We start from the raw sequence: 27,242 nt of genomic DNA on the forward strand, positions 1-27,242 counted from the left end.
AGGTTTTTCCTGTTACTTCCTCTCTAGGATTTGAAACTAGTCTTTGCCATTGGCGTCCCTCTTGTTGGTTATGCCAGGAGGCTGTGTACCTTAGGCAGATAATGTCTGCTTGGCTCCTTGGCCTTGCTAGATTGTGATCTCTCTGAAGTGGAGCTGTGACCTTCGTCTTTGAATTCTCGAGTCCTTTGGATGGATGGATGGATGGATGGATGGATGGACGGACGGACGGATGGACGGATGGACGGACGGACGGACGGACGGGGTGTGTGGGCACAGCCTAGTGACTTAGGTTGTGGCCTTTCTGTGTATCACTTCATCCTCTCCCTCCCCTGTCCCTCAGCACAGACATGTTCCACACTCCATTGAGCTGGGGCTCCTAAAGGTTTTATCCACTTGGCTGCCAAGGAAGGCATTAGACAGCAGCCAGCTCTCTCCCAGAGAGCCCAGCTGACAGAAACTAGTTGTGACCGCACAGCCAGTAGGAGTATGCAAATGTCCCTCCTTGTTCACATTTCTTGTTTGTGTCCCAAGGAGCTATTTCCCTCTTAGCCAGGATCTGGAGTTTCAGGGCAGGCCTGGCAGCACCGAGGCTGCTAAAGATGGTCTTTCAGGCTTATTTCTGAGGCCGGCTGAGTCTCCGGAGTTTCTTGAGTTGACTGAGCAGCTCAGAGATAAAAGCCTGAGGGAGAAACAGGAGTGAGACCAAGGCTTGGGGTCACAATTCACCCCTCACCCTGCCCTCTCTAATCTTCCCCTACCCCTAACTCCCCAGAGAAGAAGACCCACAGTCAAGCCTTCCCTTCAAATACTCCTCTTCATTAGCTGCCTCCCACATTGGGCCTCCTCTTACCCCAGACCAGCAGAACGTCCCTTACCTCTGTGGGGCGAGGGCAGTTCCCAAGAATGGCCTAGATAGGGGAGAACACAGAGAGGGCCCCAAGTCACAGCATTTTCCCACAAGTCCCCACCAATCTCCCAAGAATTCTCCCCTCTGGGTTGGTTCTCTCCACTCCACCAAAGGAGGCAGAACCTGGGAGTCTGGGTTCCCTCTGACCCAAGGCCGGCTTCTAGCCCCCATCCTACCTCCAGCTGAGTCTTCTGCTCCTCTGTGGATAGATCCATGAGAGCCTCCAGGTCAATCTCAGGCTCAGAAGGGGTTGCTTGATCCTATTTGGAAATCACATGGGTCTCAGAGGGGCCTGACCAGCCGGTGCTGGAATGAAGGTTACTGTCAGGGACTCAGCCCACCTCTCTCCAATTTCCCATGGTTAGACTTTCTCCTCACTCAGAACACCCATTCAGTTTTCCATTCAACAGTAATTTACTAAACATGTACTATATTTTGGCTGGGTGCGGAGGCTCACACCTGTAATCCCAGCACTTTGGGAGGCCGAGGCAGGCAGATCACCTGAGGTGAAGGGTTCAAGACCAGCCTGGCCAACATTGTGAAACCCCATCTTTACTAAAAATACAAAAATTAACCAGGCATGGTGGTAGATGCCTGTAATCCCAGCTACTTGGGAGGCTGAGGCGGGAGAATCACTTGAACCCAGAACCTGGGAGGCAGAGGTTGCAGTGAGCTGAGACTGTGCCACTATACTCCATCCTGGGTGACAGAGGGAGATTTCGTTGCAAAAAAAATAAAAATAAAAATAATTTAAAAATTAAAAAAATTGGCCGGGCGCGGTGGCTCAAGCCTGTAATCCCAGCACTTTGGGAGGCCGAGACGGGTGGATCACGAGGTCAGGAGATCGAGACCATCCTGGCTAACACAGTGAAACCCCGTCTCTACTAAAAAATACAAAAAACTAGCCGGGCGAGGTGGCGGGTGCCTGTAGTCCCAGCTACTCAGGAGGCTGAGGCAGGAGAATGGCGTGAACCTGGGAGGCGGAGCTTGCAGTGAGCTGAGATCCGGCCACTGCACTCCAGCCTGGGCGACAGAGCGAGACTCCGTCTCAAAAAAAAAAAAAAAAAAAAAAAATTAAAAAAATTAAAGACATCTGATAAGGGACTGTTACCCAAAAAATACAAAGAATTACTGACCAGGCACGGTGACTCACGCCTGTAATCCCAGCACTTTGGGAGACTGAGGTGGGTGGATTATTTGAGGTCAGGAGTTCGAGACCAGCCTGGCCAACTTGGTGAAACCCTGTCTCTACTAAAAATGCAAAAAGTAGCTAGGCCTGGTGGCACATGCCTGTAATCCCAGCTATTTGAGAGGCTAAGGCGGGAGAATGGCTTCAACCAGGAGGTGGAGGTTGCAGTGAGTGGAGATCGTGCCACCGTACTCCAGCCTGCCTGGGCGAGGCTCTGTCTCAAAACAAAACAAAAACTGGCTATGGTGGCTCATGCCTGTAATCTCAGCACTTTGGGAGGCCAAGGCGGGTGTATCATTTGAGGTCAGGAGTTCGAGACCAGCCTGGCCAACATGGTGAAACCCCGTCTCTACTGAATATACAAAAATTAGCTGGGTGTGGTTGCGCGTACCCATAATCCCAGCTACTCCGGGAGCTGAGGCAGGAGAATCGATTGAACCCGGGAGGCAGAGGTTGCAGAGAGTGGAGCGCACCACTGCATTCCAGCCTGGGTGACAGAGCAAGACTCTGTCTCAAAAAAAAAAAAAAAAAAAAAAAAAATTAAATTACAAGAAGAAGATGAACAACGCAATTAAAAAATGGACAAAAGATATGAACAGACATCCCACTAAAGAAGATATATAGATGGAAAGTGAGTGTATAAAAAGATGCTCAACATCATATGTCATTAGGGAATTGCAAATTAAAACATTCATTCATTCATGTCATTCACTGCTGGTGGGAATGCAAAACGGTGTGGCTACTTTGGAAGACAGTTTGGTGGTTTCTCACAAAAGTAAACTTTTTTTTTTGAGACAAAGTATTGCTCTGTCATCCAGGCTGGAGTGCAGTGGCACGATCAAGGCTTATTGCAGCCTTGACCTCGCAGGCTCAAGGGATCCTCCCACCTCAGCCTCCCAAGTAGCTGGGACCACAGGTGTACACCACCCCACCCAGCTAATTTTTTATTTTTTGTAGAGACAGAAGTCTCAATATGTTGTCCAGGCTGGTCTCAAACTCCTGGTCTCAAGTGATCCTCCCGCCTCTGCCTCCCAAAGCACTGTAATCCCAGGCGTGAGCCACCATGCCCAGCCCTAAACACACTCTTACCATGCTATCCATTAATTACACTCCCTTAGTATTTACCCAAAAGAGATGAAAACACATTCACACAAAAACCTGCACATAGATGACTGGGCGCAGTGGCTCACTCCTGTGATCCCAGCACTTTGGGAGGCCGAGGCGGGCGGATCACAAGGTCAGGAGATTGAGACCATACTGGCTAAAATCCTGTGAAACCCTGTCTCTACTAAAAATACAATAAATTAGCTGGGCGTGGTGGCAGGTGCCTGTAGTCCAAGCTACCTGGGAGGCTGAGGCAGGAGAATGGCGTGAACCTGGGACACAGAGCTTGCAGTGAGCCGAGATCGCACCACTGCACTCCAGCCTGGGCGACAGAGTGAGATTCTGTCTCACAAAAATAAATAAATAAATAATAAAACCTGCACACAGATGATCTATAACAGCTTTATTCATACTTGCCAAACGTGGAAGCAACTAAGATAGTCTTCAGTAGGTGAACGGATAAACAAACTGGTATGTCCAGAGAATGGAATGTTATTCAGTGCAAAAATGAAATGAGCTATCAAGCCATGAAAAGTCACGGAGGAACCTAAAATGCATATGACAGTTAAATAAGCCAGTTCGAAGCCAGTCACAGTAGCATGCACCTGTGTAGTCCCAAGGAGTCTAGCCTGGGCAAAAAAGTGAGAGACACTGTCTCTAAAAAAAAAAAAAAATGAAGAAGCCAACCTAAATACTCTATGATCCCAACAATAAGACCTGCTGGAAAAAGCCAAAGTATGGCAGTAGTAAAAAGATCACTGATTGCCACAGGGGAAAGAGGGAGGAGGGGCAAGTAGAGCACAGGGGATTCTCAGCACAGTGAAACTCTCTTTTTTTTTTTTTTTTGAGAGGGAGTCTCGCTGTGTCCCCCGAGCTGGAGTGCAGTGGCCGGATCTCAGCTCACTGCAAGCTCCGCCTCCCGGGTTTACACCATTCTCCTGCCTCAGCCTCCCGAGTAGCTGGGACTACAGGCGCCCGCCACCTCGCCCGGCTAGTTTTTTTTTGTATTTTTTAGTAGAGACGGGGTTTCACCGTGTTAGCCAGGATGGTCTCGATCTCCTGACCTCGTGATCCGCCCGTCTGGGCCTCCCAAAGTGCTGGGATTACAGGCTTGAGCCACCGCGCCCGGCCGACAGTGAAACTCTTCTGTATGACACTATAACGGTGGATACATGTCATGCACAGTTGTCCAAAACCATAGAATATACACCAAGAGTGAAGCTGAATTTAAACCATGGATTTTGGTCAATAATGATGTGTCAATGTAAATTCATTGATTGTAACAAATAATGTATAGCCTTGCTGCTGGTGGAGGATAGTGGGGGAAGCTATACATACGTGGGGGCAGGGAGATATGGGAAATATCTGTGCTTTATGCTCAGTTTGTCTGTGAACCTAAAACTGCTCTAAAAGATAGGTCTATTAAAAAAAGGACGTGAGCCGGGCGCGGTGGCTCAAGCCTGTAATCCCAGCACTTTGGGAGGCTGAGACGGGCGGATCACGAGGTCAGGAGATCGAGACCATCCTGGCTAACTCGGTGAAACCCCGTCTCTACTAAAAAATACAAAAAACTAGCCGGGCGAGGCGGCGAGCGCCTGTAGTCCCAGCTACTCGGGAGGCTGAGGCAGGAGAATGGCGTGAACCCGGGAGGCGGAGCTTGCAGTGAGCTGAGATCCGGCCACTGCACTCCAGCCTGGGGGACAGAGTGAGACTCCATCTCAAAAAAAAAAAAAAAAAAAAGGACGTGAGCTCAAATATAATAAAATTCATATTTTGCTGCTTCAACAAGAACATTCTTTCTGCTATCTTTTCATTTACCCATTTTACAGATGAAGGGGACTTTTTTTTTTTTTTTTTTTTTTTTTGAGAGAATCTTGCTCTGTCGCCCAGGCTGGAGTGCAGTGGTGTGATCTGGGCTCACTGCAAGCTCTGCCTCCCAGGTTCAAGCCATTCTTCTGCCTCAGCCTCCCGAGTAGCTGGGACTACAGGCGCCCGCCACCTCACCTGGCTAATTTTTTTTTGTATTTTTAGTAGAGACGGTGTTTCACCGTGTTAGCCAGGATGGTCTCTATCTCCGGACCTTGTGATCCGCCCGCCTCGGACTCCCAAAGTGCTGGGATTACAGGCGTGAACCACCACGCCCCGCTGAAGAGGACTTTCTTAAGTGAAAACGACGTGGTGGTGAAGAACACGATTACTAGTACAGTTCAGTGCCACTTTCTTGATTCATGTTAAGGGCCACTGTTGCTTTTGCATTATCAGCACAAACGTCAACACACTGGAAAAGGCAAACAAAATCTTAGCATTGGCCAGTAGCAGTGGCTCACGCTTGTAAGTAATCCCAACACTTTGGGAGGCTGAGGCAGATGGATCACTTGAGGTCAGGAGTTCGAAACCAGCCTGGCCAACTTGGTGTAACCCCCGTCTCTACTAAAAATACAAAAATTAGCCAGGTATGGTGCCATGCGCCTGTAATCCCAGCTACTTGGGAGGCTGAGGCAGGAGAATGGCTTGAACTTGGGAAGCGGAGGTTGCAGTGAGCCAGTATTGCGCCACTGCACTCCAGCCTGGGTGACAGAGCAAGATTCTGTTACTCAAAAAAAAAAAAAAAAAGTTACTGTTATTATGAAAATAATCACAGAACCTTTGAATGAGTTCTTGGAAACCTCCATAGGTCACCAGACTACTTCAAGCACCTATATGTTATCCATTTTTCTGTTGAAATTTTCAGTTTTTTCTTACTGATTTAAGAACTCTTTCTTTTTAACTTATTGAATTCAGATTAACCCTAGATTCCACATATGATGGAAATATCTATTGTGCTGGAGGGGTGCTGTTGGGGAAATACATGTATGTATTTATATAGTTGAATCTAATGGTATTTTCCAGTGTGTATTGCTTTTTTTTTTTTTTGAGATGGAGTTTTGCTCTTGTTGCTCAGGCTGGAGTACAATGGCGTGATCTCGGCTCACCACAACCTTCGCCTCCCGGGTTCAAGCAATTCTCCTGCCTCAGCCTCCTGAGTAGCTGGGATTACAGGCATGCGCCACCACGCCTGACTAATTTTGTATTTTTAGTAGAGACTGGGTTTCTCCATGTTGGTTAGGCTGGTCCTGAACTCCCAACCTCGGGTGATCTGCCCACCTCGGCCTCCCAAAGTGCTGGGATTACAGGCATCAGACTCTGCCCAGAGCTTTTTTTTTTTTTTTCTTCCAGACAGGGGTCTCGCTCTGTCATCCAAGCTAGAGTGTAGTGGTACGATCATAGCTCACTGCAGCTTCAACTTCCTGGGCTCCAGCAATCCTCCCACCTCAGCTTCCTGAGTAGCCAGGACCACAGACGTGCACCAACACACCCAGCTGATTTTTATATTTGTGGTAGAAACGGGGTTTCACCATGTTGCCCAGGCTGGTCTTTAACTCCTGAGCTCAAGCAATCCACCCACCTCGGCCACCCAAAGTGCTGGGATTACAGGCATGAATCACCCTGCCCAGCCACTACTTTTTTTTTTTTTTTTAATGCTTAACAAGTTTTCCCCATACTGACTTGGACACATATTTTATATTCACGTTTACAATTTTTCACTGGTTTGAGAATTTCACCTTTTTTTACTTTATTTTATTTTATTTTTTTGAGGCAGAATCTTACTCTGTTGCCCAGGCTGGAGGGCAGTGGCGCAATCTCAGCTTACTGCAACCATGGCATTCCAGGTTCAAGTGATTCTCAATGCCTCAGCCTCCTGAGTAGCTGGGACAAGAGGAGCCCACCACTGGGCCTGGCTAATTTTTGTATTTTTATTTTATTTTATTTATTCATTTATTATTTTTTTTGAGACGGAGTCTTGCTCTGTTGCCCAGGCTGGAGTGCAGTGGTACGATCTCAACTCACTGCAATGTCTGCCTCCCGGGTTCAAGTGACATTCCTGTCTCAGCCTCCTGAGTAGCTGGGATTACAGGCACCGGCCACCATGCCCAGCTAATTTTTGTATTTTTAGTAGAGACAGGGTTTCACCATTGTTAGCCAGCCTGGTCTCTATCTCCTGACCTCGTGATCTGCCCGCCTCGGCCTCCCAAAGTGCTGGGATAACAAGTGTGAGTCACTGCACCCAGCCGTAATTTTTTTTTTTTTTTTTTTTTTTGAGATGGAGTCTTGCTCTGTAGCCCAGGCTGGAATGCAGTGGCTCCATCTCAGCTCACTGCAACCTCCACCTCCCAGGTTCATGCGATTCTCCTGCCTCAGCCTCCCGAATAGCTGGGATTACAGGTGCCTGCCACCAGGATGGCTAATTTTTGTATTTGTAGCCAAGACGGGGTTTCACCATGTTGAGCAGGCTGGTCTTGAACTCCTGACCTCAAGTGATCTGCCCGCCTCAGCCTCCCAAAGTGCTGGGATTACAGGTGTGAGCCACCACACCTGACAGAGAATTTCACCCTTTGCATTTGATTAAAATCCTTTGGAATTTATTCAACATATGTGCCCAGTGCCTATTATTTACCTGGCATTGTGAACTTGGGAACTTCAGTGAGAAAAACAAAGATGCTGCCTCAAAGAGGTGGTGGCAGTCAAGGAGACATAATAAAAATAGACATTATAAGTAATTAAATTATATAGGCCGGATGCAGTGGCTCACGCCTGTAATCCCAGCAGTTTGGGAGGCGGAGGTGAATGGATCATGAGGTCGGGAGATTGAGACCATCCTGGCTACCATGGTGAAACCCCATCTCTACTAAAAATACAAAAAATTAGCCAGACATGGTGGTGGCGGGTGCCTGTAGTCCCAGCTACTCGGGAGACTGAGGCAGGAGAATTGCTTGAACTTGGGAGGCGGAGGTTGCAGTGAGCTGAGATCACTCCATTGCACTCCAGCCTGGGTGACAGAGGGAGACTCCATCTAAAAAAAAAAAAAAAAAAAAAAGTGCAAATTTACTGCTATGTCAATTATACTTCAATAAAGTTGCTTGTAGAAGAAGAAGAAGAAGAAGAAGAAGAAGAAGAAGAAGAAGAAGAAGAAGAAGAAGAAGAAGAAGAAAGAAGAGAGAAGAAAAAAATAAATCAAAGAAAAAGAAAAAGAAACCTCACCTACCTTCTCACTGCTCCCATTGCCAGTGGATAACCACTTTAACAATTCTGGTCCTTCCATACCTTTTTAAAAATAAATAATGCCTAAGTTAGCCCTTTCACCTTAAGATCTAGATTTTCCCCTTTGCTTCCTTGACATCTAGGTCATCTTACTCAGCATTTATTTGTTTATTTTTATTCATATTTTTTTGATTCGAGGTGTCACGGTGTCCCTCTGTCACCCAGGCTGGAGTGTATTGGTGCGATCATAGCTCACTGCAGCCTCAAGTTCCTTGGGCTCAAGAAAACCTCCTGCTTCAGCCTTCTGAGTAGCTGTGACCACTGGCATGCTCCACCACACCTGGAAAATTTTTGTATTTCTTTGTAGAGACAGGGCCAGGCCTGGCCTCTGCCTTGTTATTGAGTGCATCCTATGTACTAAGCATCATGATGAGTGCTGGGGCATACAGCAAGACAGAGAGGAGGACCCTGGCCTTAAAAAACCTATAGTTTATTGAGGGATACAGACAAGTGAAATGGCAGTTACCATACAGAGTGAGCCCAGGCGCAGTGGCTCATGCCTGTAATCCTAGCATTTTGGGAGGCTGAGGTGGGCAGATCACTTGAGGTCAGGAATTCGAAACCAGCCTTGCCAATATGGTGAAACCCCCTCTCTTCTAAAAATACAAAAAAATTAGCCGAGCGTGGTGGTGGGCACCTTTAATCCCAGCTACTCGAGAGGCTGAGGCAGGAGAATTGCTTGAACTCGGGAGGCTGAGATTGCAGTGAGCCAAGGTCGCACACTGCACTCCAGCCTGGGCAATAGAGTGAGACGCTGTCTCAAAACAAAACAAAACAAAACAAAACAAAAAACCAAAAACAAGACAAAAAACATAACAGGGTGATAGGTACCCTGATGAGATACTATGGCAGCACATGGGAGGGGAGCTTAACCAAGGCTGGGGTTCAGGAAGGCTTCCTAGGCAGTGAGCTCTCCTCTGAGACCTGAAGGCTGAGTTAATCAGATATTTATGCTTCTGGTCACGATGAAGTTTATTCTCACAATTTGAGTCACTAGAAAACTAGACAAAATATATGAACAATATTTTCAGACATTGGATGACAGGTAACTCAGGACTGTAACCCCAGAGACCAGGACACAAAAGAGGTAAACTCCCATTGCCCCAGATTTCTTCCTGGAGGCAACTTCCAAATCACAGAGCAGAGAGATCCCAAATAGAGCACAGTGGTCTTGCTAAATTGATAAGACAGATCAGAGTTTAAGGGGGGTGAGATGGCTGGAAGTTACTGGACAAAGTTCTGGGAAGGAAGGATGTATGCAGAGAGACCTCCAGCAATCTGCATAAAGGTTCTCTTGAATCTTTGTTGAACTCTTTTTTTTTTTTTTTTTTTGAGACGGAGTCTTGCTCTGTCCCCCAGCCTGGAGTGCAGTGGCCGGATCTCAGCTCACTGCAAGCTCTGCCTCCTGAGTTTACGCCATTCTCCTGCCTCAGCCTCCCGAATAGCTGGGACTACAGGCGCTCGCCACCTCGCCCGGCTAGTTTTTTGTATTTTTTAGTAGAGACGGGGTTTCACCGGGTTAGCCAGGATGGTCTCGATCTCCTGACCTCGTGATCCGCCCGTCTCGGCCTCCCAAAGTGCTGGGATTACAGGCTTGAGCCACCGTGTTGAAGGTTAAGATGCATATTCATAGAGTAAAATTTTCACAAGACCAGATATTATGAGGCACTGAAGGCACAGAGGGAAACAGTTCCGAGACCCCACACAGGACTTGGAGATAAACTGAGTTCCAACCAGAGTGGACAGTTATTCTTGATCATGCAGGAGTTCAGTACAGACCTCAAAAGGGTCATGCTTACTGGGCATGGTGGCTCCTGCCTATAATCCTAGCACTTTAGAAGGCTGACACGGGAGGATCACTTGAGCTCAGGAGTTTGAGACCAGCCTGGGCAGCATAGTGAGACCCTGTCTCTACAAAAAAAAAGTTTAAAAATTATCCAGGTGTGGTGGCATGCTCCTGTAGTCCCAGATCTGAGGGAGGCTAAGGCAAGAGGATCACTTGAGCCTGGGAGGCTGAGGTTGCAGGGAGCCCTGATTACATCACTGCACTCCAGCATGGGCAACAGAACAAGATTCTGTCTCAAAAAATAATGATAATAATAATAATAATAACAAAGGTCAGGCATTACTAGAGGGTTAAATTCCTCTCCAGATTAAAGGTTACTCTAGACTAACTCTAGCAAAGCTTAAAAGCAAGCTCAGACAGATCAAGCTGAACCATAAGTAACTTAATCACCTACTAGAACAAAGCCAAACTAAAAATTCAGTCACTCAACATAAAATGTGCAATGTCTAGTTTCTAATCAAAAATTACTAGTTGTGCTAAGAAGCAGGAAAATGTGACCTATAACCAAGAGGGAAATTAGTCAATAAAAGCAGACCAAGCTCCTTCTGCCCCTTAACAATCTTGCTGCTCTCCCTCTCACTCTGGATTTAAAACTTTTTTTTTTTTTGAGATGTAGTCTCGCTCTGTCGCCCAGGCTGGAGTGCAGTGGCACGATCTCAGCTTACTGCAACCTCTGCCTTCCAGGTTCAAGCAATTCTCCTGCCTCAGCCTCCCAAGTAGCTGGGATTATAGGTGCCGCCGCCATGCCTGGCTAGTTTTTGTATTTTTAGCAGAGATGGGGTTTTACCATGTTGGCCAGGCTGGTCTCTAACTCCTGACCTCAGGTAATCCACCCACCTCAGCCTCCCAAAGTGTTGGGATTACAGGTGTGGCCTGGATTAAAACACTTAAAAAGCAGACCCAGAAATGACATAAATGATAGAATTAGCAGACATGGAAAACATGAACACAGTAATGAGAGATATGGAAGATAAAAGAAAGAATCAGGCCAGGTGCAGTGGCTCATGCCTATAATCGCAGCACTTTGGGAGGCTGAGATGGGTGGCTTACTTGAGGTCAGGAATTTGGGAATTTGAGAATTTGAGACTAGCCTGGCCAACATGGTGAAATCCCGTCTCTACTAAAAATACAAAAATTTAGCCAGGTGTTGTGGCATGCACCTGTAATCCCAGTTACTCAGGAAGCTGAGGCAGCAGAATGGCTTGAACCTGGGAGGTGGAGGTTGCAGTGAGCCGAGATCATGCCACTGCCCTCCAGCCTGGGTGACAGAGCAAGACTCTGTCTCAAAATAAAATAAAAATAAAAATAAATAAATAAATAAATAAATAAATAAATAAATAAATAAAAGAACCAGCTGGGCACAGTGGCTCATGTGTTAATTTCAGCACTTTGGTGGGGGCTAAGACAGGAGAGTGCTTGAGGCCAGGAGTTTGAGACCACCCTGGGCAACATAGCAAGAACTCTTCTCCATTAAAAAAAAAAATTAAGAAAAAAGAACTAGGCCGGGTGCCATGGCTCACACTTGTAATTCTAGCACTTTGGGAGGCCAAGGTGGGGATTACCTGAAGTCAGGGGTTCGAGATCAGCCTGGCTAACATGGTGAAACCCCATCTCTACTAAAAATACAAAAATTAGCCGGACATGGTGTCCATGCCTGTAATCCCAGCTACTCAGGAGGCTAAGGGAGGAGAATTGCTTGAACCAGGGAGGCAGAGGTTGCAGTGAGCTGAGATCGCACCTTTTGCACTCCAGCCTCAGTGACAGAGTGAGAGTCTGTCTCAAAACAAACAAACAAACAAAAAAACAAATGGAGCACCTAGAGAAGAAAAACTGCATATTTAAAATGTAAACTTTACTGGATAGAATTAACAGCATGTTTAACACTGTGTGAAAAAAAAAAAAAAAGGTCAGTTGAAGATATAGCAAATGAAATGAGCCAAAAGGAAGCACAGATTAAAAAAATCCTGGGTGGGCAGGGTAGGGGGGAGCACAGAATAGAAAAGAACTTTGATGACCTATGGATATCAAGTGGTCTAACATCTATAATTGGAATCTCAGAAGGTACGGGTGAGCATTATAATAAAGATACACTCTAGGCCAGGCGTAGTGGCTCATGCCTGTAATCCCAGCACTTTGGGAGGCCGAGGCGGGCGGATCACCTGAGGTTAGGGGTTTGAGACCAGACTGGCAACCATGGCGAAACCCCGTCTCTACTAAAAATACAACAATTATCCAGGTGTGGTGGTGCATGCCTGTAACCCCAGCTACCGGGGAGGCTGAGGCAGGAGAATCACTCAAACCTGGGAGGCGGAGGTTGTGGTGAGCCGAGATCGTGCCACTGCACTCCAGCCTGGGTGATAAAGTGAGACTCTGTCTCAAAAACAGACAAACAAACAAACAAACAAACAAAAAACACTCTAATGATTAGAACTTTGCCTTTAAAAAGGCATCAGTCTTGGTCAGGTGCAGTGGCTTATACCTGTAATCCCAGCACTTTGGGAGGCTGAGGTGGGAGGATTGCTTAAGTCCAGGAGTTCAAGACCAGTCTGGGCAACATAGGGAGACCTTGTCTCTACACACACACACACACACACACACACACACACACACACACACACACATATATATAAAAAAGTTAAATAATAATAATAAAAAAAAGTATCAGTCCTGCCCCCAAAACCATCATTATATCACTTTTGATATTCAATACATGTATAGTCATGTGCCACATAACGATGTTTCAGTCAATAACTGACCACATATACAATGGTAATCCCATAACATTATAATGGGGCCAGGCTAAGTGGCTCATGCCTGTAATCCCAACACTTTTGGAGGCCAAGGCAGGTGGATCACTTGAGCTCAGGAGTTTGAGACCAGCCAGGGAAACATGGTAAAACCCCATCTCTACACAAAATGAAAAAATTACCCGGGTGTGGTGGCATGCACCTGTGCTCCCAGCTACTTGGAAGGCTGAGGTGGGAGGCTGGCTTGATCCCAGGAGGTGGAGGTTGCAATGAGCCAAGATCAAGCCACTGCACTCCAGCCTGGGTCACAGGGCCAAAACCTATCCCAAATAATAATAATAATAATAATGGAGTCTGGGAGCAGAGGCTCATGCCTGTAATCCCAGCACTTTGGGAGGCCAAGGCAGGCGGATCACCTGAGGTCAGGAGTTCGAGACCAGCCTGGCAACATGAGGAAACTCTGTCTCTACTAAAAATACAAAAATAAGCCTAGCATGGTGACATGTCCCTGTAATCCCGCTACTCAGGAGGCTGAGGCAGGAGAATCGCTTGAACCTGGAAGGCGGAGGTTGCAGTGAACTGAGATCATATCACTGCACTCCAGCCTGGGTGACAGAGCAAGACTTTGTCTAAAAAACAAACAAACAAACAAACAAAAAAAACAGAGATTATAATGGAGCTGAAAATTTCCTATTGCCTTGTGACATTGTAGCCATCATAAGGTCATAGTGCAAGGCATTAATTACATATTGTGATGCTGGTGTAAATAAACCTACTGTACTGCAGTTGTGTAAATGTATAGCACATACAATTACACACAGTACAGAATACATCTAATGATAATAAATAACAATGATATTAGTTTATGTATTTACTATACTATACTTTTAATCATTATTTTAGGGTGTTCTCCTTCTACTCGTTAAACAAACAAAAAAGTAACTGTAAAACAGTCTCAGGCAGATTCCTCAGGAGGTATTCCAGAAGAAGGCACTGTTATCTTGGAGATGACAGCTGCATGCCTGTTATTGCCCCTAAAGACCTTCCAGTGGTCTGTCTGTTGGACTTACTTCACCCATACCGGTATGTCTGATGGGGATGGAGTTCAAGATCAGGCAAGAGAAAAACACGTAAAGGAAGCAATCTCTCAACTGACCCGGGTACATAGCACCCCTACCCCCTACAAAGGACTAGATTTCTCAAAACTACATGAAACCCTCTGTACCCATACTCACCTGGTAAGTCTATTTAATATCACCCTCACTGGGCTCCATGAGGTCTCGGCCCAAAATCCTTCTAACTGTTGGATGTGCCTCCCCCTGCACTTCAGGCCATACATTTCAATCCCTGTACCTGAACAATGGAACAACTTCAGCACGGAAATAAACTCCACTTCCGTTTTAGTAGGACCTCTTGTTTCCAATCTGGAAATAACCCATACCTCAAACCTCACCTATGTAAAATGTAGCAATACTACAGACACAGCCAACTCCCAATGCATCAGGTGGGTAACTCCTTGCACACGAATAGTCTGCCTACCCTCAGGAATATTTTTGTCTGTGCTACCTCAGTCTATGGTTGTTTGAATGGCTCTTCAGAATCTATGTGCTTCCTCTCATTCTTAGTGCCCCCTATGACCATCTACACTGAACAAGATTTATACAGTCATGTCTTACCTAAGCCCCGCAACAAGAGTATCCATTCTTCCTTTTGTTATTGGAGCAGGAGTGCTAGGCGGACTAGGTATTGGCATTGGCGGTATCACAACCTCTACTCAGTTCTACTACGAACTATCTCAAGAGCTAAATGGTGACATGGAATGGGTTGCCGACTCCCTGGTCACCTTGCAAGATCAAACTTAACTCCCTAGAAGCTGTAGTCCTTCGAAATCAAAGAGCTTTAGACTTGCTAACCACCGAAAGAGGGGGAACCTGTTTATTTTAGGGGAAGAATGCTGTTATTACGTTAATCAATCCAGAATCGTCACCGAAAAAGTTAAAGAAATTTGAGATCGAATACAACATAGAGCAGAGGAGCTTCAAAACAATGGACCCTGGGGCCTCCCCAGCCAATGGATGCCCTGGATTCTCCCCTTCTTAGGACCTCTAGCAGCTATAATAGTGTTACTCCTCTTTGAACCCTGTATCTTTAACCTCCCTGTTAAGTTTGTCTCTTCCAGAATCAAAGCTGTAAAGCTACAAATCGTTCTTCAAATGGAGCCCCAGATGCAGTCCATGACTAAAATCTACCACGGACCCCTGGACCGGCCTGCTAGCCCGTGCTCCAATGTTAATGACATCAAAGGCACCTGTTTCAAGGAAATCTCAACTGCACAACCCGTACTACACCCCAATTCAGCAGGAAGCAGTCAGAGTGGTCGTCGGCCAATCTCCCCAACAGCACTTGGGTTTTCCTGTTGAGAGGGGGACTGCGAGACAGGACTAGCTGGATTTCCTAGGCTGACTAAGAATCCCTAAGCCTAGCTGGGAAGGTGACCGCTTCCACCTTTAAACACGGGGCTTGCAACTTAGCTCACACCCGACCAGATAGTAAAGAGAGCTCACTAAATTGCTAATTAGGCAAAAACAGGAGGTAAAGAAATAGCCAATCACCTATTGCCTGAGAGCACAGTGGGAGGGACAATGATCAGGATATAAACCCAGGCATTTGAGCCAACAACGGCTACCCTCTTTGGGTCCCCTCCCTTTGTATGGGAGCTCTGTCTTCACTCTATTAAATCTTGCAACTGGAAAGAAAAAAAAAAAAAAAAAAGACCTTCCAGTGGCACAAGAAGTGGAGGCGGAAGATAGTGATATTGATGATCCTGACCCTATTTAGGCTAATGTGTGTGCTTATGTATTCGGCTAAAAAAAAAAAAAAGTTCAAATTTAAAAAATAGTACAAAGCTCCAGCCTGCTCAACATGGTGAAACCCCATCTCTACAAAAAATACAAAAATTAGCCAGGCATGGTGATGTGGGCCTGTAGTCCCAGCTATTTGGGAGGCTGAGGTAGGAGAATCTCTTGAACCTGGGAGGTCGAGGCTGCAGTGAGCCATATTCGTGCACTGCACTCCAGCCTGGGCAACAAAGTGACACCCTGTCTAAAAAAAAAAATGCTTGTAGAATAAGGATATAAAGAAAGAAAATATTTCTGTACAACTGTAAAATGTGATTGTGTTTTAAACTAAGTGTTATTACAAAAGAGTCAACAATTTAAAAAATTAAAAAGTTCAGGGCCGGGTGTGGTAGCTCACACCTGTAATCCCAGCACTTTGGAAGGCTGAGGTGGGAGGATTGCTTGAGTCCAGGAGTTAGAGACCAGCCTCGGCAACATGGCAAGACCCCATCTCTCTTTTTTTTTTTTAATTTAAAGTTTATAAAGTAAAAAAGTTATAGTAATCTGAAGTTAGTTTATTACTGAAGAAAGACAAAAAAATTTATAGGTTGGGCACAGTGGCTCATGCCTGTAATCCTAGCACTTTGGGAGGCCAAGGCAGGCAGATTGCTTGAGCCCAGAAGTTCGAGACCAGCCTGGGAAACATAGTGAGACCTTGTCTCAAAAAAAAAAAAAGAAAAAAGAAAGAAAAAAAAATTTTTATGAATTTAGTGTAGCAGCTGGTTATGGTGATTCATGCCTATAATCCCAACACTTTGAAAGTCCAAGGCAGGAGGATCGCTTGAGGTCAGGAGTTCAAGACCAGTTTTTTTTTTTTTTTTTTTTTTTTTTTTTGAGACGGAGTTTCACTGTTGTTGCCCAGGCTGGAGTGCAAAGGCACGATCTCAGCTCACTGCAACCTCCGCCTCCCGGGTTCAAGTGATTCTCCTGCCTCAGCCTCCCAAGAAGCTGGGGTTACAGGTGCCCGCCACCAGGCCCTCCTAATTTTTGTATTTTTTTAGTAGAGATGGGGTTTTGCCATGTTGGTCAGGCTGGTCTCAAACTCCCAACCTCAGGTGATCTGCCTGCCTTGGCCTCCCAAAGTGCTGGGATTACAGGCATGAGCCACCATGCCTGGCCTCAGAAACAGTTTTTTAAAAATTAAAAAGACATTTTGTTGTTGTTGTTGTTTTGTGGGGTTTTTTTTGTTTTTGTTTTTGAGATAGGGTCTCATTCTGTCACCCAAGCTGCAGTGCAGTGGCACAGTCACGGCTCACTGCAGCCTCAACCTCCCGGGCTCAAGCAATCCACCTACCTCAGCCTCTCAAGTAGTTGGGACTACAAGTGCACACCACCGCATCCAGCTGATTTTTTTTTTTTTTTTTTAACAGAGTTTTGCTCTTGTCACCCAGGCTGGAGTGCAATGGTGCAATCTCGGCTTATTGCAACCTCTGCCTTCTGGGTTCAAGCGATTCTCCTGCCTCAGCATCCCGAGTAGCTGGGATTGCAGGTGGCCACCACCATGACTGGCTAATTTTGTATTTTTAGTAGAGACGGGGTTTCATCATGTTGGCCAGGCTGGTCTCTAACTCCTGACCTCATGTGATCCATCCACTTTGGCCTCCCAAAGTGCTGGGATTACAGGCATGAGCCACTGCGACTGGCCCCTGGCTAATTAAAAAAAATTTTTTTGGCGGGACGCAGTGGCTCACACCTGTAATTCCAGCACTTTCGGAGGCCGAGGCAGGCAGATTACGACGTCAGGAGATCGAGACCGTCCTAGCTAATACGGTGAAACCCTGTCTCTACTAAAAATACAAAAAATTAGCCAGGCGTGGTGGTGGGCGCCTGTAGTCTCAGCTACTCGGGAGGCTGAGGCAGGAAAATGGCGTGAACCCGGGAGGCGGAGCTTGCAGTGAGCCGAGATCACACCACTGCACTCCAGCCTAGGCAACAAAGCGAGACTCGGTCTCAAAAAAAAAAAAAAATTTTTTTTTTGTAGAGTGGGATCCCACTATGTTGCCCAGGCTGGTCTTGAACTCCTGGGCTCAAGCAATCCTCCTGCCTTGGCCTCTCAAGTTCTGGGATTACAGTTATGAGCGACTGTACCCAGCAGGAAAAGAAAGAATTTAGTGTAGCCTAAGTGTACAGTGTTTATAAAATCTACAGTAATGTCCTAGGCCTTCACATTCACTCACTATTCACTCACCCACTCACCCAGAACAACTTCCAGTCCTGCAAGCTCCATTCATAGTAAGTGCCCTATACAGTTGTGCCATTTAAAATCTTTTCTACCATATTTTTACTATACCTTTTCTATGTTTCGATATATAAATACTTAGCATTATATTACAGCTGCCTACAGTATTCAGTACAGTAACCTGCTCTACACGTTTGTAGCCAAGGAACAATAGCTACTAGGTTTGTGTAGGTACACTCTATGAGGTTTGCACAATGATGAAATTACTTAACAATGTAGCAGTTCACAGAATGCATCCCTGTGGTTAAGCAGGGCATGACTACATATTTAATATCAGGTATGTGTATTACTGAGTACAAGACTGCCACTGCAGGCCGGGCGCAGTGGCTCGCCCCTGTAATCCCAGCACTTTGGGAGTCCAAGGTGGAAGGATTGCTTGAGCCCAGGGGTTAAAGAGGGGCCAGGACAACATAGCAAGACTCCATCTCTATTAAAAAAAAAAAAAAAAAAAAAAAGGGCTACCACTGCAATCTGGTGTTGAGAATGTGGGCTGACATCACAGTCCAAATACTCTTGCCCTCAAATAATTTTTGAACTCTCAGAACATAAGCAGGTATATAAAACAACCCCTACTGAGATGAACAAGTGTGAAACATGTGACTATCTCACATAGGGTGGTTTGCTGGAGGCTGCTGCCTGATTTAACTCCCTTTCTTACCTCCTCTCCATATCCAGGGCCCTTACTCCTGACCTCTCCACCAGGGAGACCAGCAACGAAATAAGGCTCAGATGAACCAACAACTTTTTTTCCTTTTTTTATAGAGGCAATCAAGTTAAACACAAATGTTTGTTTCACACATTCATCGACAATACTTTTTTTTTTTTTTTCTTGAGACGGGGTCTTGCTTTGTCGCCCAGGCTGGAGTGCGGTGGCACGATCATGACTCACTGCAGCCTTGACCTCCCAGGCTCAAGCAATGCTCCCACCTCAGCCTCCCAAGTGGTTGGGACCACAGGCACACACCATCACACGCTGCTAAATTTTTGTATTTTTTTGGACAGGGTTTCACCATATTACCTATGCTAATCTCGAACTCCTGTGCTCAAGCAATTTGCCCACCTCAGCCTCCCAAAGTGCTGGGATTATAGGCATGATTCACTGCACCCAGTTGACAATACTTTTTTTTTTTTTTTGAGATGAAGTCTCACTCTGTCACCCAGGTTGGAGTGCAATGGCATGATCGTGGCTCACTGCAAGCTCCACCTCCCGGGTTCACGCCATTCTCCTGCCTCAGCCTCCCGAGTAGCTGGGACTACAGGCGCCTGCCACCACGCCCGGCTAATTTTTTTGTATTTTTAGTAGAGACGGGATTTCATCGTGTTAGCCAGGATGGTCTCAATCTCCTGACCTCGTGATCTGCCCGCCTTGGCCTCCCAAAGTGATGGGATTACAGGCATGAGCCACCGCGCCTGTCCAGACAATACTTTTTTTTAAGTCAAAAGTTTAATAGAATTATTACTTAAAATGTTACTATATCAAAAAGGAAGCTACAGGAAAGGAATGTTTCAAAACTCTGGGATGGTCAACAGTGTCCCTTGCTAATGTGAACATTAGATTTACCCCCAAGGCAGTGACTGGTGACCTTGGCCAGAGCTCTCAATAGAGTGGTAGAAGCAGAAGGCAGATTCCAGTGGACTGACTGACGACAGGCAGGGAAAAAGTAAATAAGGCTGTGAGTGTGGACAAGTCCTTTAAGGAGTTTGGCTCTAAGGTGACAAGAAATAGGGGACAGTAGGCTAGGTGTGGTGGTTCACGCCTGTAATCCCAGCACTTTGGGAGGCTGAGGCTGATGGATCACCTGAAGTCAGTAGTTTGAGACCATCCTGGCCAACATGGTGAAACCCCCGTCTCTATTAAAAATACAAAAAAAATAGGCCGGGCGCGGTGGCTCAAGCCTGTAATCCCAGCACTTTGGGAGGCCGAGACGGGTGGATCACGAAGTCAGGAGATCGAGACCATCCTGGCTAACACGGTGAAACCCCGTCTCTATTAAAAATACATAAAAAACTAGCCGAGCGAGGTGGCGGGCGCCTGTAGTCCCAGCTACTCCGGAGGCTGAGGCAGGAGAATGGCGTGAACCCGGGAGGCGGAGCTTGCAGTGAGCTGAGATCCGGCCACTGCACTCCAGCCTGGGTGACAGAGCGAGACTCCGTCTCAAAAAAAAAAAAAAAAAAAAAAAATTAGCTAAGTGTGGTAGTGGGCATCTGTAATTCCAGCTACTTGAAAAGCTGAGGCAGGAGAATCTCTTGAATCTGGGAGGCAGAGGTTGCAGTGAGCCAAGATTGCGCCATTGCACTCTAGCCTGGGCAACAAGAGTGAAACCCTGTCCAGAAAAGAAAAGAAATATAGCGGATGGTAACTAAAGGGGTGCATGTTGGGCAAGGGTCTCCATAAAACAGGAGAAACTCATGCATATTTAAGTCCCTGTTTAGAAGGCAAATCCATGCTCTACCTCCAGACAATAGGAGCTCTAGGACCCCAAGTCTGCATTCCCAGACTTGGTTCCTCCAAAGACCCCACACCAGGCTGCACATCCAGGGAGAAGAGGTAGAGCCCTCCAACAAAGGAAGGTTGGTCCCAAGATACTAAACAAATAAAGTGTTGTGTTGCATCTTTAGATGCTTTCCCACTGCGGCTGTCTAAGGTGGGTGTCTGGGGTAGAGCCCTGGTGGGTGGGCAGGAACTCTTCATAAAACTGGAATGGAGTAGAGTAAGGCTGGAGACTGTGCTGTCTTGACCTCTGCCCAAGATGATCAACCACCTGGGGCTTCCCCAGCTACTTAACTGCTTCCTGCTGCAAAGCGCAGGGATTGGGAAAGAAACTGCCACCTGGCACCTTTGGACAATTGCCATGGCAATCACAGGCCAGGCATTTTATTCCAGTCATTGCCTGGGAGTGGTCCTCCCACATGTCTTGTTTTCTGTGTTACAGGCTTATTACTGTACAGCCTCCAGCCCTCCACTTTCATCTTGCAAAACAAGGTTCTTTAGCTACTGTCTTTCTTTGATGCCTGGAAGGATTTGCCCTGGAGTGTCAGAAATTTGAGACTTTATGCAAGTGCACAATAAACACTCTGAAATTGAAACTGATCCAATGGAGAGTGCTGGAATTAGTGAGGGGCAGTGGATGTGTCCTGCAAGGTCAGAGGAGACACAGGCCAAGATAGTTTGCCTCCCAGCTCCACGGGGTCTCCCCACCCTCAGTGAGTGGGCTTGGGAGGTAGATGCTTGGGATGCTGCAAGGGACATGGTCCACACCTTAACCAAACGGACACATGACCCAGTTAGTATCGAGATAGACTGGGTCACATCAATCATTCTTCACCACCTGCACCCTAGGACTGCTGAGAACCCTTACCCACAGGAATTATACGGCCCTGCTGCCCCAAAAAGATAGGATCCGAGTCAACAAGAAGGAGAAACAAGGACCACATATTTTGAACTCCTGGCTAGCCTGGCCTATGGTTCTCAGCCCAGCCACACATTAGATCCAACTGTGGAGCTTATAAAAAACGCCCAGTATCTGGACTCCACTATAGTAGATTTAAATTCAGTTGAGGAGGAGCCAGGGCATCTGTTTTTTTTTCTTAAGTATTTCTTTTTTTTTTTTTTTTTTTTTTTTTTTTTGAGACGGAGTCTCACGCTGTTGCCCAGGCTGGAGTGCAGTGGCGCGATCTCGGCTCACTGCAAGCTCCGCCTCCCGGGTTCCCGCCATTCTCCTGCCTCAGCCTCCTGAGTAGCTGGGACTACAGGCGCCCGCCACCGCGCCCGGCTAATTTTTTGTATTTTTAGTAGAGACGGGGTTTCACTGTGGTCTCGATCTCCTGACCTTGTGATCCGCCCGCCTCGGCCTCCCAAAGTGCTGGGATTACAGGCTTGAGCCACCGCGCCCGGCCATTTTTCTTAAGTATTTCAAGTGTGGAGAATAACTGGCTGCTCAAATAAGTGGCCAGGCTTCACACCTGATCCCATGGCTTCCTAGCTGTGTGACCTTGGGCAAGTTACTCAACATGTGTAAACCTCCATTCCCTCAGCTATAAAACAGTACCTGCTGGCCAGGCATGGTGGCTCACACCTATAATCCCAGCACTTTGAGAGGACAAGATTGGAGGATCATTTGAGCCCAGGAGTTCAAGACCAACCTGGGCAACATAGCAAGACCTCATCTCTATAAAAAAAGAAAAAGAAAAGAAAAACAGTACCTGCTTAATGGAGTTGTGGGGAGGATTAAATGAAAGAATGCATGTCAGTGCCTGGCATTGTGCCTAGCACGTAGTTAAGTGTTCAGAATGTTATTCTTATTGCTGGAGCAGCAGTTGTCACCTCTCTAGAATCCAGGTTTGAAGGTATATAAGTAAGAAAGTGCCATTTCCAGTGACCAGGGACCAAGGCCTGTCCTTTTCCCAGAGTGGGGTTGAAGAGTGTTAGTCAGAGCCAGGGTCAAAGATTGCTTAGGTCCTGGTATTGGCACTCAACTTTGGTTACTCTTAACATTCTAGTCCTGCACTGTCCATTCTGAAATAACGAAAATGTTCTATATTTGGGCTGACAACATAGTAGTCACTAGCCACATGGGGCTATTTAACACTTGAAATGTGGCCTATGTTGGCGGGGCATGGTGACTCACGCCTGTAATCCCAGCACTGGGAGGCCGAGGTGGGCAGATCACCTGAGGTCGGGAGTTTGGGACCAGTCTGACCAACATGGAGAAACCCCGTCTCTACTAAAAATACAAAATTAGTCAGGCATGGTGGCACATGCCTGTAATCCCAGCTACTCGGGAGGCTGAGGCAGAGAATTGCTTGAACCTGGGAGGCGGAGGTTGCAGTGAGCTGAGATCACGCCATTGCACTCCAGGCTGGGTGACAGAGTAAGGCTCTGTCTCAAAAAAAAGAAAAAGAAAAAAGAAATGTGGCCCATGTGACTGGGGAACTGAATAATTTTATTTAATTACAATTCATTTAAAGTTGGCTGGGCGCGGTGGCTCCCGCCTGTAATCCCAGCACTTTGAGAGGCCGAGGCAAGCGGATCACAGGGTCAGGAGATCCAGACCATCCTGGCTAACACGGTGAAAACCCGTCTCTACTGAAAATACAAAAATTAGCTGGGCATGGTGGCGTGCGCCTGTAGTCCCAGCTGCTGGGGAAGCTAAGGCAGGAGAATGGTGTGAACCCGGGAGGTAGAGCTTGCAGTGAGCTGAGATTGCACCACTGCACTCCAGCCTGGGGGACAGAGTGAGACTCCATCTCAAATAATAATAATAATAATAATAATAATAATTCATTTAAAGTCAAACAGCTACACATGGCTGATGGCTACAGAATTGGAAAATATAGCTCTAGGCTGGGCATGGTGGTGCACGCCTCTAATCCCAGCACTTTGAGAGGCCGAGGCAGGCAGATTGTTTGAGCCGGGAGTTCAAGACCAGCCTGGGCAACATGGCGAAAAGCTATCTCTACAAAAAAAAATACAAAAAAATTTGCCAGGCGTGGTGGTGCGCACCTGAAGTCCCAGCTACTCTGGAGGCTGAAGTCAGAGGATGGCTTGAACCCAGCAGGCAGAGGTTGCAGTGAGCTGAGATTGTACTACTGCATTCCAGCCTGTGCAACAGAGTGAGACTTTGTCTCAAAAACAAACAAACAAAAAAAAAAAAGAAAGAAAGAAAGAAAAAGAAAAGAAAATGTAGCTCTGGACATGCATGTGCATTGAGGATGGGAGTAAATCAAGATATAAAATTTTGAAAAATAGTGTGACCAAGCATTTTCCCTTCTATTATCTCATTGGAGCCTCAGAAAGTCCTATAAAGGAGACATAACAGGCACTAACAGCCCTGTTTTATAGATTAGAGATGTTAAAAGACCTTCCCCAGATCACAAAGAGCACAGAGGCACAGCCAAGCCTGGAGCGAGGCAGACTTCTGGATTTCAAACCGTTGCTTCTTCCTTTCATCAGTTACAAAAGCTTTCTCTTCATGGAAGCACCTCACATCAGCCCTTCAGCTCCTGTGAAGGTCTCAGTCCCCTGGGTGGGCCCCAGGCCCCCTATCTCCTCCCACTCTCCACTGTGCTACCCACCTGGAAGAGTTCCTGAACCTGAGCATCCACCCATTGCTCCATCTCCAGCCAGCGCTGGAGCTGGCCCCGGTCATACTTCACTGTCAGGCGGCTGGGTCTCCGGGACCTGGGTATCTTGGAGGAGTCCTGGTGGGACTTGGACTCTGAGTCTGTGGATGATGTCCTGCTCCTCCCAGAAGCCCAGTGGACCTTCTTACATGGGTTCTCCCCGTCTGGGCTGGGAGATGTGCAGGAAGCAGGGCTTGAAGACAGCATGGAAGGACTGGCCTGGGCAAGGAGCTGGGAAAAACCGCCAGTTCAGAGCAGGGCCACGGAGGGAAGTGAGGAGACAGAGAACAGGAAAGGCCAGCAGAGAAGAAATAAAGGCAGGAGGAGGGCCAAGGCTCCCAGGGAGGGGCAAGGGCAAAGATCAATAGGACTTTGGTGCTGGGAATGCCAGTCTCCTGGCTCCTCACTGCCAGCCAGTGAGTGGCACTCCAGAGCCATGCCCCAGCCTCCCTTTCTGCAGCTTCTCGGGCCCAAAGTGGCATAAAGTGCAGATGAGCAAAGGTCAAGAGGCTGCCATGCCCAGTGAGGAGGAAGGGGCCCTGGGGTCCTGAAGCGTACAGGGCTCCAATTGCTGCTCTATGGCCAGTTCTGGAACGGGATCTGAATCGTTCTCACCTGGGATCCCTCTGTATCCCACCTTCTTGGGGCTAGATCCACTCTGGGCTCTGAGAAGCCGTGGTCAGATTCCGCAGAAGCAGCGTCCCTGGCTGGCAGGGATTCTTGCTCAGAATGTAGCACCACTGGGGGCAGAGTCCCAGCTGCTGGATGGAGTTGGAGGTCAGTTATCCATGGCTCCCACGGGACCAGTGCCCCCAGTGTCTGGGTGTGTCCAAATGTAAACTGTTATCAGCCTGGCCTATAAAGGCAGTTTACCTGCTTGCAAAGGCAAATTTATCGAGCCTAGTCTACCTTGCCCACTTGCCTGAGGCAACTGCTTAGGAAGCCATGTTTATGACCACGTGACCCTCCCCTGATTCATATATTTCCTGACACAGAGGAAACCTGCAGACCTAACCTATACACAGGTGTCAGGGACTAATACTTCCAGGCATACATACTTGTATTCTAAGGCAAGGTATTTTTGTTTAGTCTTTTGTAATGAAAATTGCTAAACTTTTAGAAAAAGTGACAGAAAAACATTGTAATTTTTTTTTTTTTTTTTTTTTTTTTTTTGAGATGGAGTCTCGCACTATCACCCACGTTGGAGGGCAATGGCGTGATCTTGGCTCACTGCAACCTCTGCCTCCCAGGTTCAAGCAAGTCTCCTGCCTCAGCCTCCCAAGTAGCTGGGATTACAGCCACCTGCCACCACGCCCGGATAATTTTTTGTATTTTTAGTAGAGACAGGGTTTCACTGTGTTGCTCAGGCTGGTCTCAAATGCCTGACCTCATGATCCACCCGTCTCGGCCTCCCAAAATGCTGGGATTACAGGGGTGAGCCACTGTGCCCAACCTGTAATTTTTTAAAAATGGGGCCAGGCACGGTGGCTCACACCTGTAATCCTAACACTTTGGGAGGCTGAGGCGGGTGGATTGCTTGAGCTCAGGAGTTCAGGACCAGCCTGAGCAACATGGTGAAATTCCATCTCTACGAAAAAAAAAAAAAAAAAAAAAAATTAGCTGCTTTGGGAGGCCAAGGCGGGAAGATCGCTTGAGGCCAGTAGTTCAAGACCAGCCCGGGCAACATAGCGAGATCTTGTCTCCATTAAAAAAAATGTAAACAATGGGCCAGGCACGGTGGCTCATGCCTGTAATCCCAGCACTTTGGGAGGCTGAGGCGGACAGATGACTTGAGATCAGGAGTTAGAGATCAGCCAGGCCAACATGGCGAAACCCCGTCTCTACTGAAAAAACAAAAATTAGCCAGGTGTGGTGGTGCATGTCTGTAGCCCCAGCTATTCAGGAGGCTGACGCAGGAGAATCGCTTGGGCCCGGGAGGCGGAGGTTGCAGTGAGCCGAGATCGTGCCACTGCACTCCAGCCTGGGTGACAGAGCAAGACTCCGTCTCAAAAAAAAAAAAAAAAGTAAAAGATGAACAGTAAGATTACTCAGATATGGTGGTGCACAACTGTCATCCTAGTTGCTTGGAAGGTGGGAAAATCACTTCAGCCCAGGAGTTCGAGGCTACAGTGAGCTACGATGGCAACACTGCACTTAAGCATGGGCAACAGAGCAAGACCCTGTCTCATAAAGGAAAAAGGCGAATGGATGACAGTTTAATGATGAAATTTTAGGCCCTCACTTAAGAAGGTGAGGGAGGTGTTTGAGGTGTTGGAAGCTAAGATGGCAGCCAGGCAAAGCCCTGGCTTTGGAGGAAGGCTGACAATCTGAGTTCAACTCAGCTTTGCCCTGCATTGGTTTCATAATCCTTGGCCAAGTTTCATAGTCTGTTTTCACATCTGCAGATTGGGCTTGTTGGGAAGATAAAATGAGATGATGCCTGTAAACATTTAGCATGGCATCCAATACAGAGTCCCTGTCAGTAGATATTCATTCCTGTCCTTTATTTACCTCCCCGCTCTCCCTGCCCTCCTGGCGAAGCTCTGGTGGCCAATGCCTGGGCTTTCATGAATGTGGCTCTCTTCCTGAGCAGGAGGAGGGGGCCTCTAGGATGCATCTTGTCGACTCAGCTGTCACTTTAACACTCTGTGGCCAGGAGGCATTATTATGATAGTTCCCTGCCTCTTCTGTTCCCTGTCTTCTGAAGGGTTTGAGAGCCCTTTCAGGAAAAGAAACTAAATGAGAAGAGTCACTGTGTTTTGTTCATTTATTTATTTACTCAGTTAACAAAGATTTTATGAGCTCCCCTGGTAGGTCAAACATTATGCTCAGTACTGGAGATTGGTTATTCAAAAGAGACACAGGATGGGCACGGTGGGTCACACCTGTAATCCCAGCACTTTGGGAGGCTGAGGCGAGAAGATTGGTTGAGGCCAGGGGTTCAAGACCAGCCTGGTCAACATAGTGAGACCTTGTCTCTACAAAAACAAAACAAAGCCAGGCACGGTGGCTTACACCCATAATCCCAGCACTTTGAGAGACTGAGGCAGG

The 27,242-nt window shown here is 47.0% G+C and overlaps 1 protein-coding gene across 4 annotated transcripts; it reads right to left on the reverse strand.

Moving 5' to 3' along the window:
* Positions 1-369: 369 nt before the first annotated feature.
* On the reverse strand, positions 370-24,473 carry PPP1R14D (protein phosphatase 1 regulatory inhibitor subunit 14D). 4 transcript variants are annotated; one of them, XM_065547778.2, is made up of 5 exons: positions 24,144-24,473; positions 2,488-2,603; positions 1,084-1,167; positions 876-908; positions 370-679 (listed from the first exon to the last, which is right to left on the reverse strand). In XM_065547778.2, exons 1-5 carry the CDS (start codon positions 24,396-24,398, stop codon positions 565-567), a joined length of 603 nt encoding a protein of 200 aa, XP_065403850.1. In that variant the 5' UTR covers positions 24,399-24,473; the 3' UTR covers positions 370-564. The 4 variants fall into 4 exon arrangements, with proteins under 4 accessions (XP_065403850.1, XP_045251257.1, XP_073851628.1 ...); XM_045395322.3 differs by lacking the exon at positions 2,488-2,603; XM_073995527.1 differs by lacking the exons at positions 2,488-2,603; positions 24,144-24,473 and adding an exon at positions 8,284-8,344.
* Positions 24,474-27,242: the final 2,769 nt, after the last annotated feature.

This window comes from Macaca fascicularis, chromosome 7 (assembly GCF_037993035.2).
Source record: "Macaca fascicularis isolate 582-1 chromosome 7, T2T-MFA8v1.1".
Lineage (NCBI taxonomy): Eukaryota > Metazoa > Chordata > Mammalia > Primates > Cercopithecidae > Macaca > Macaca fascicularis.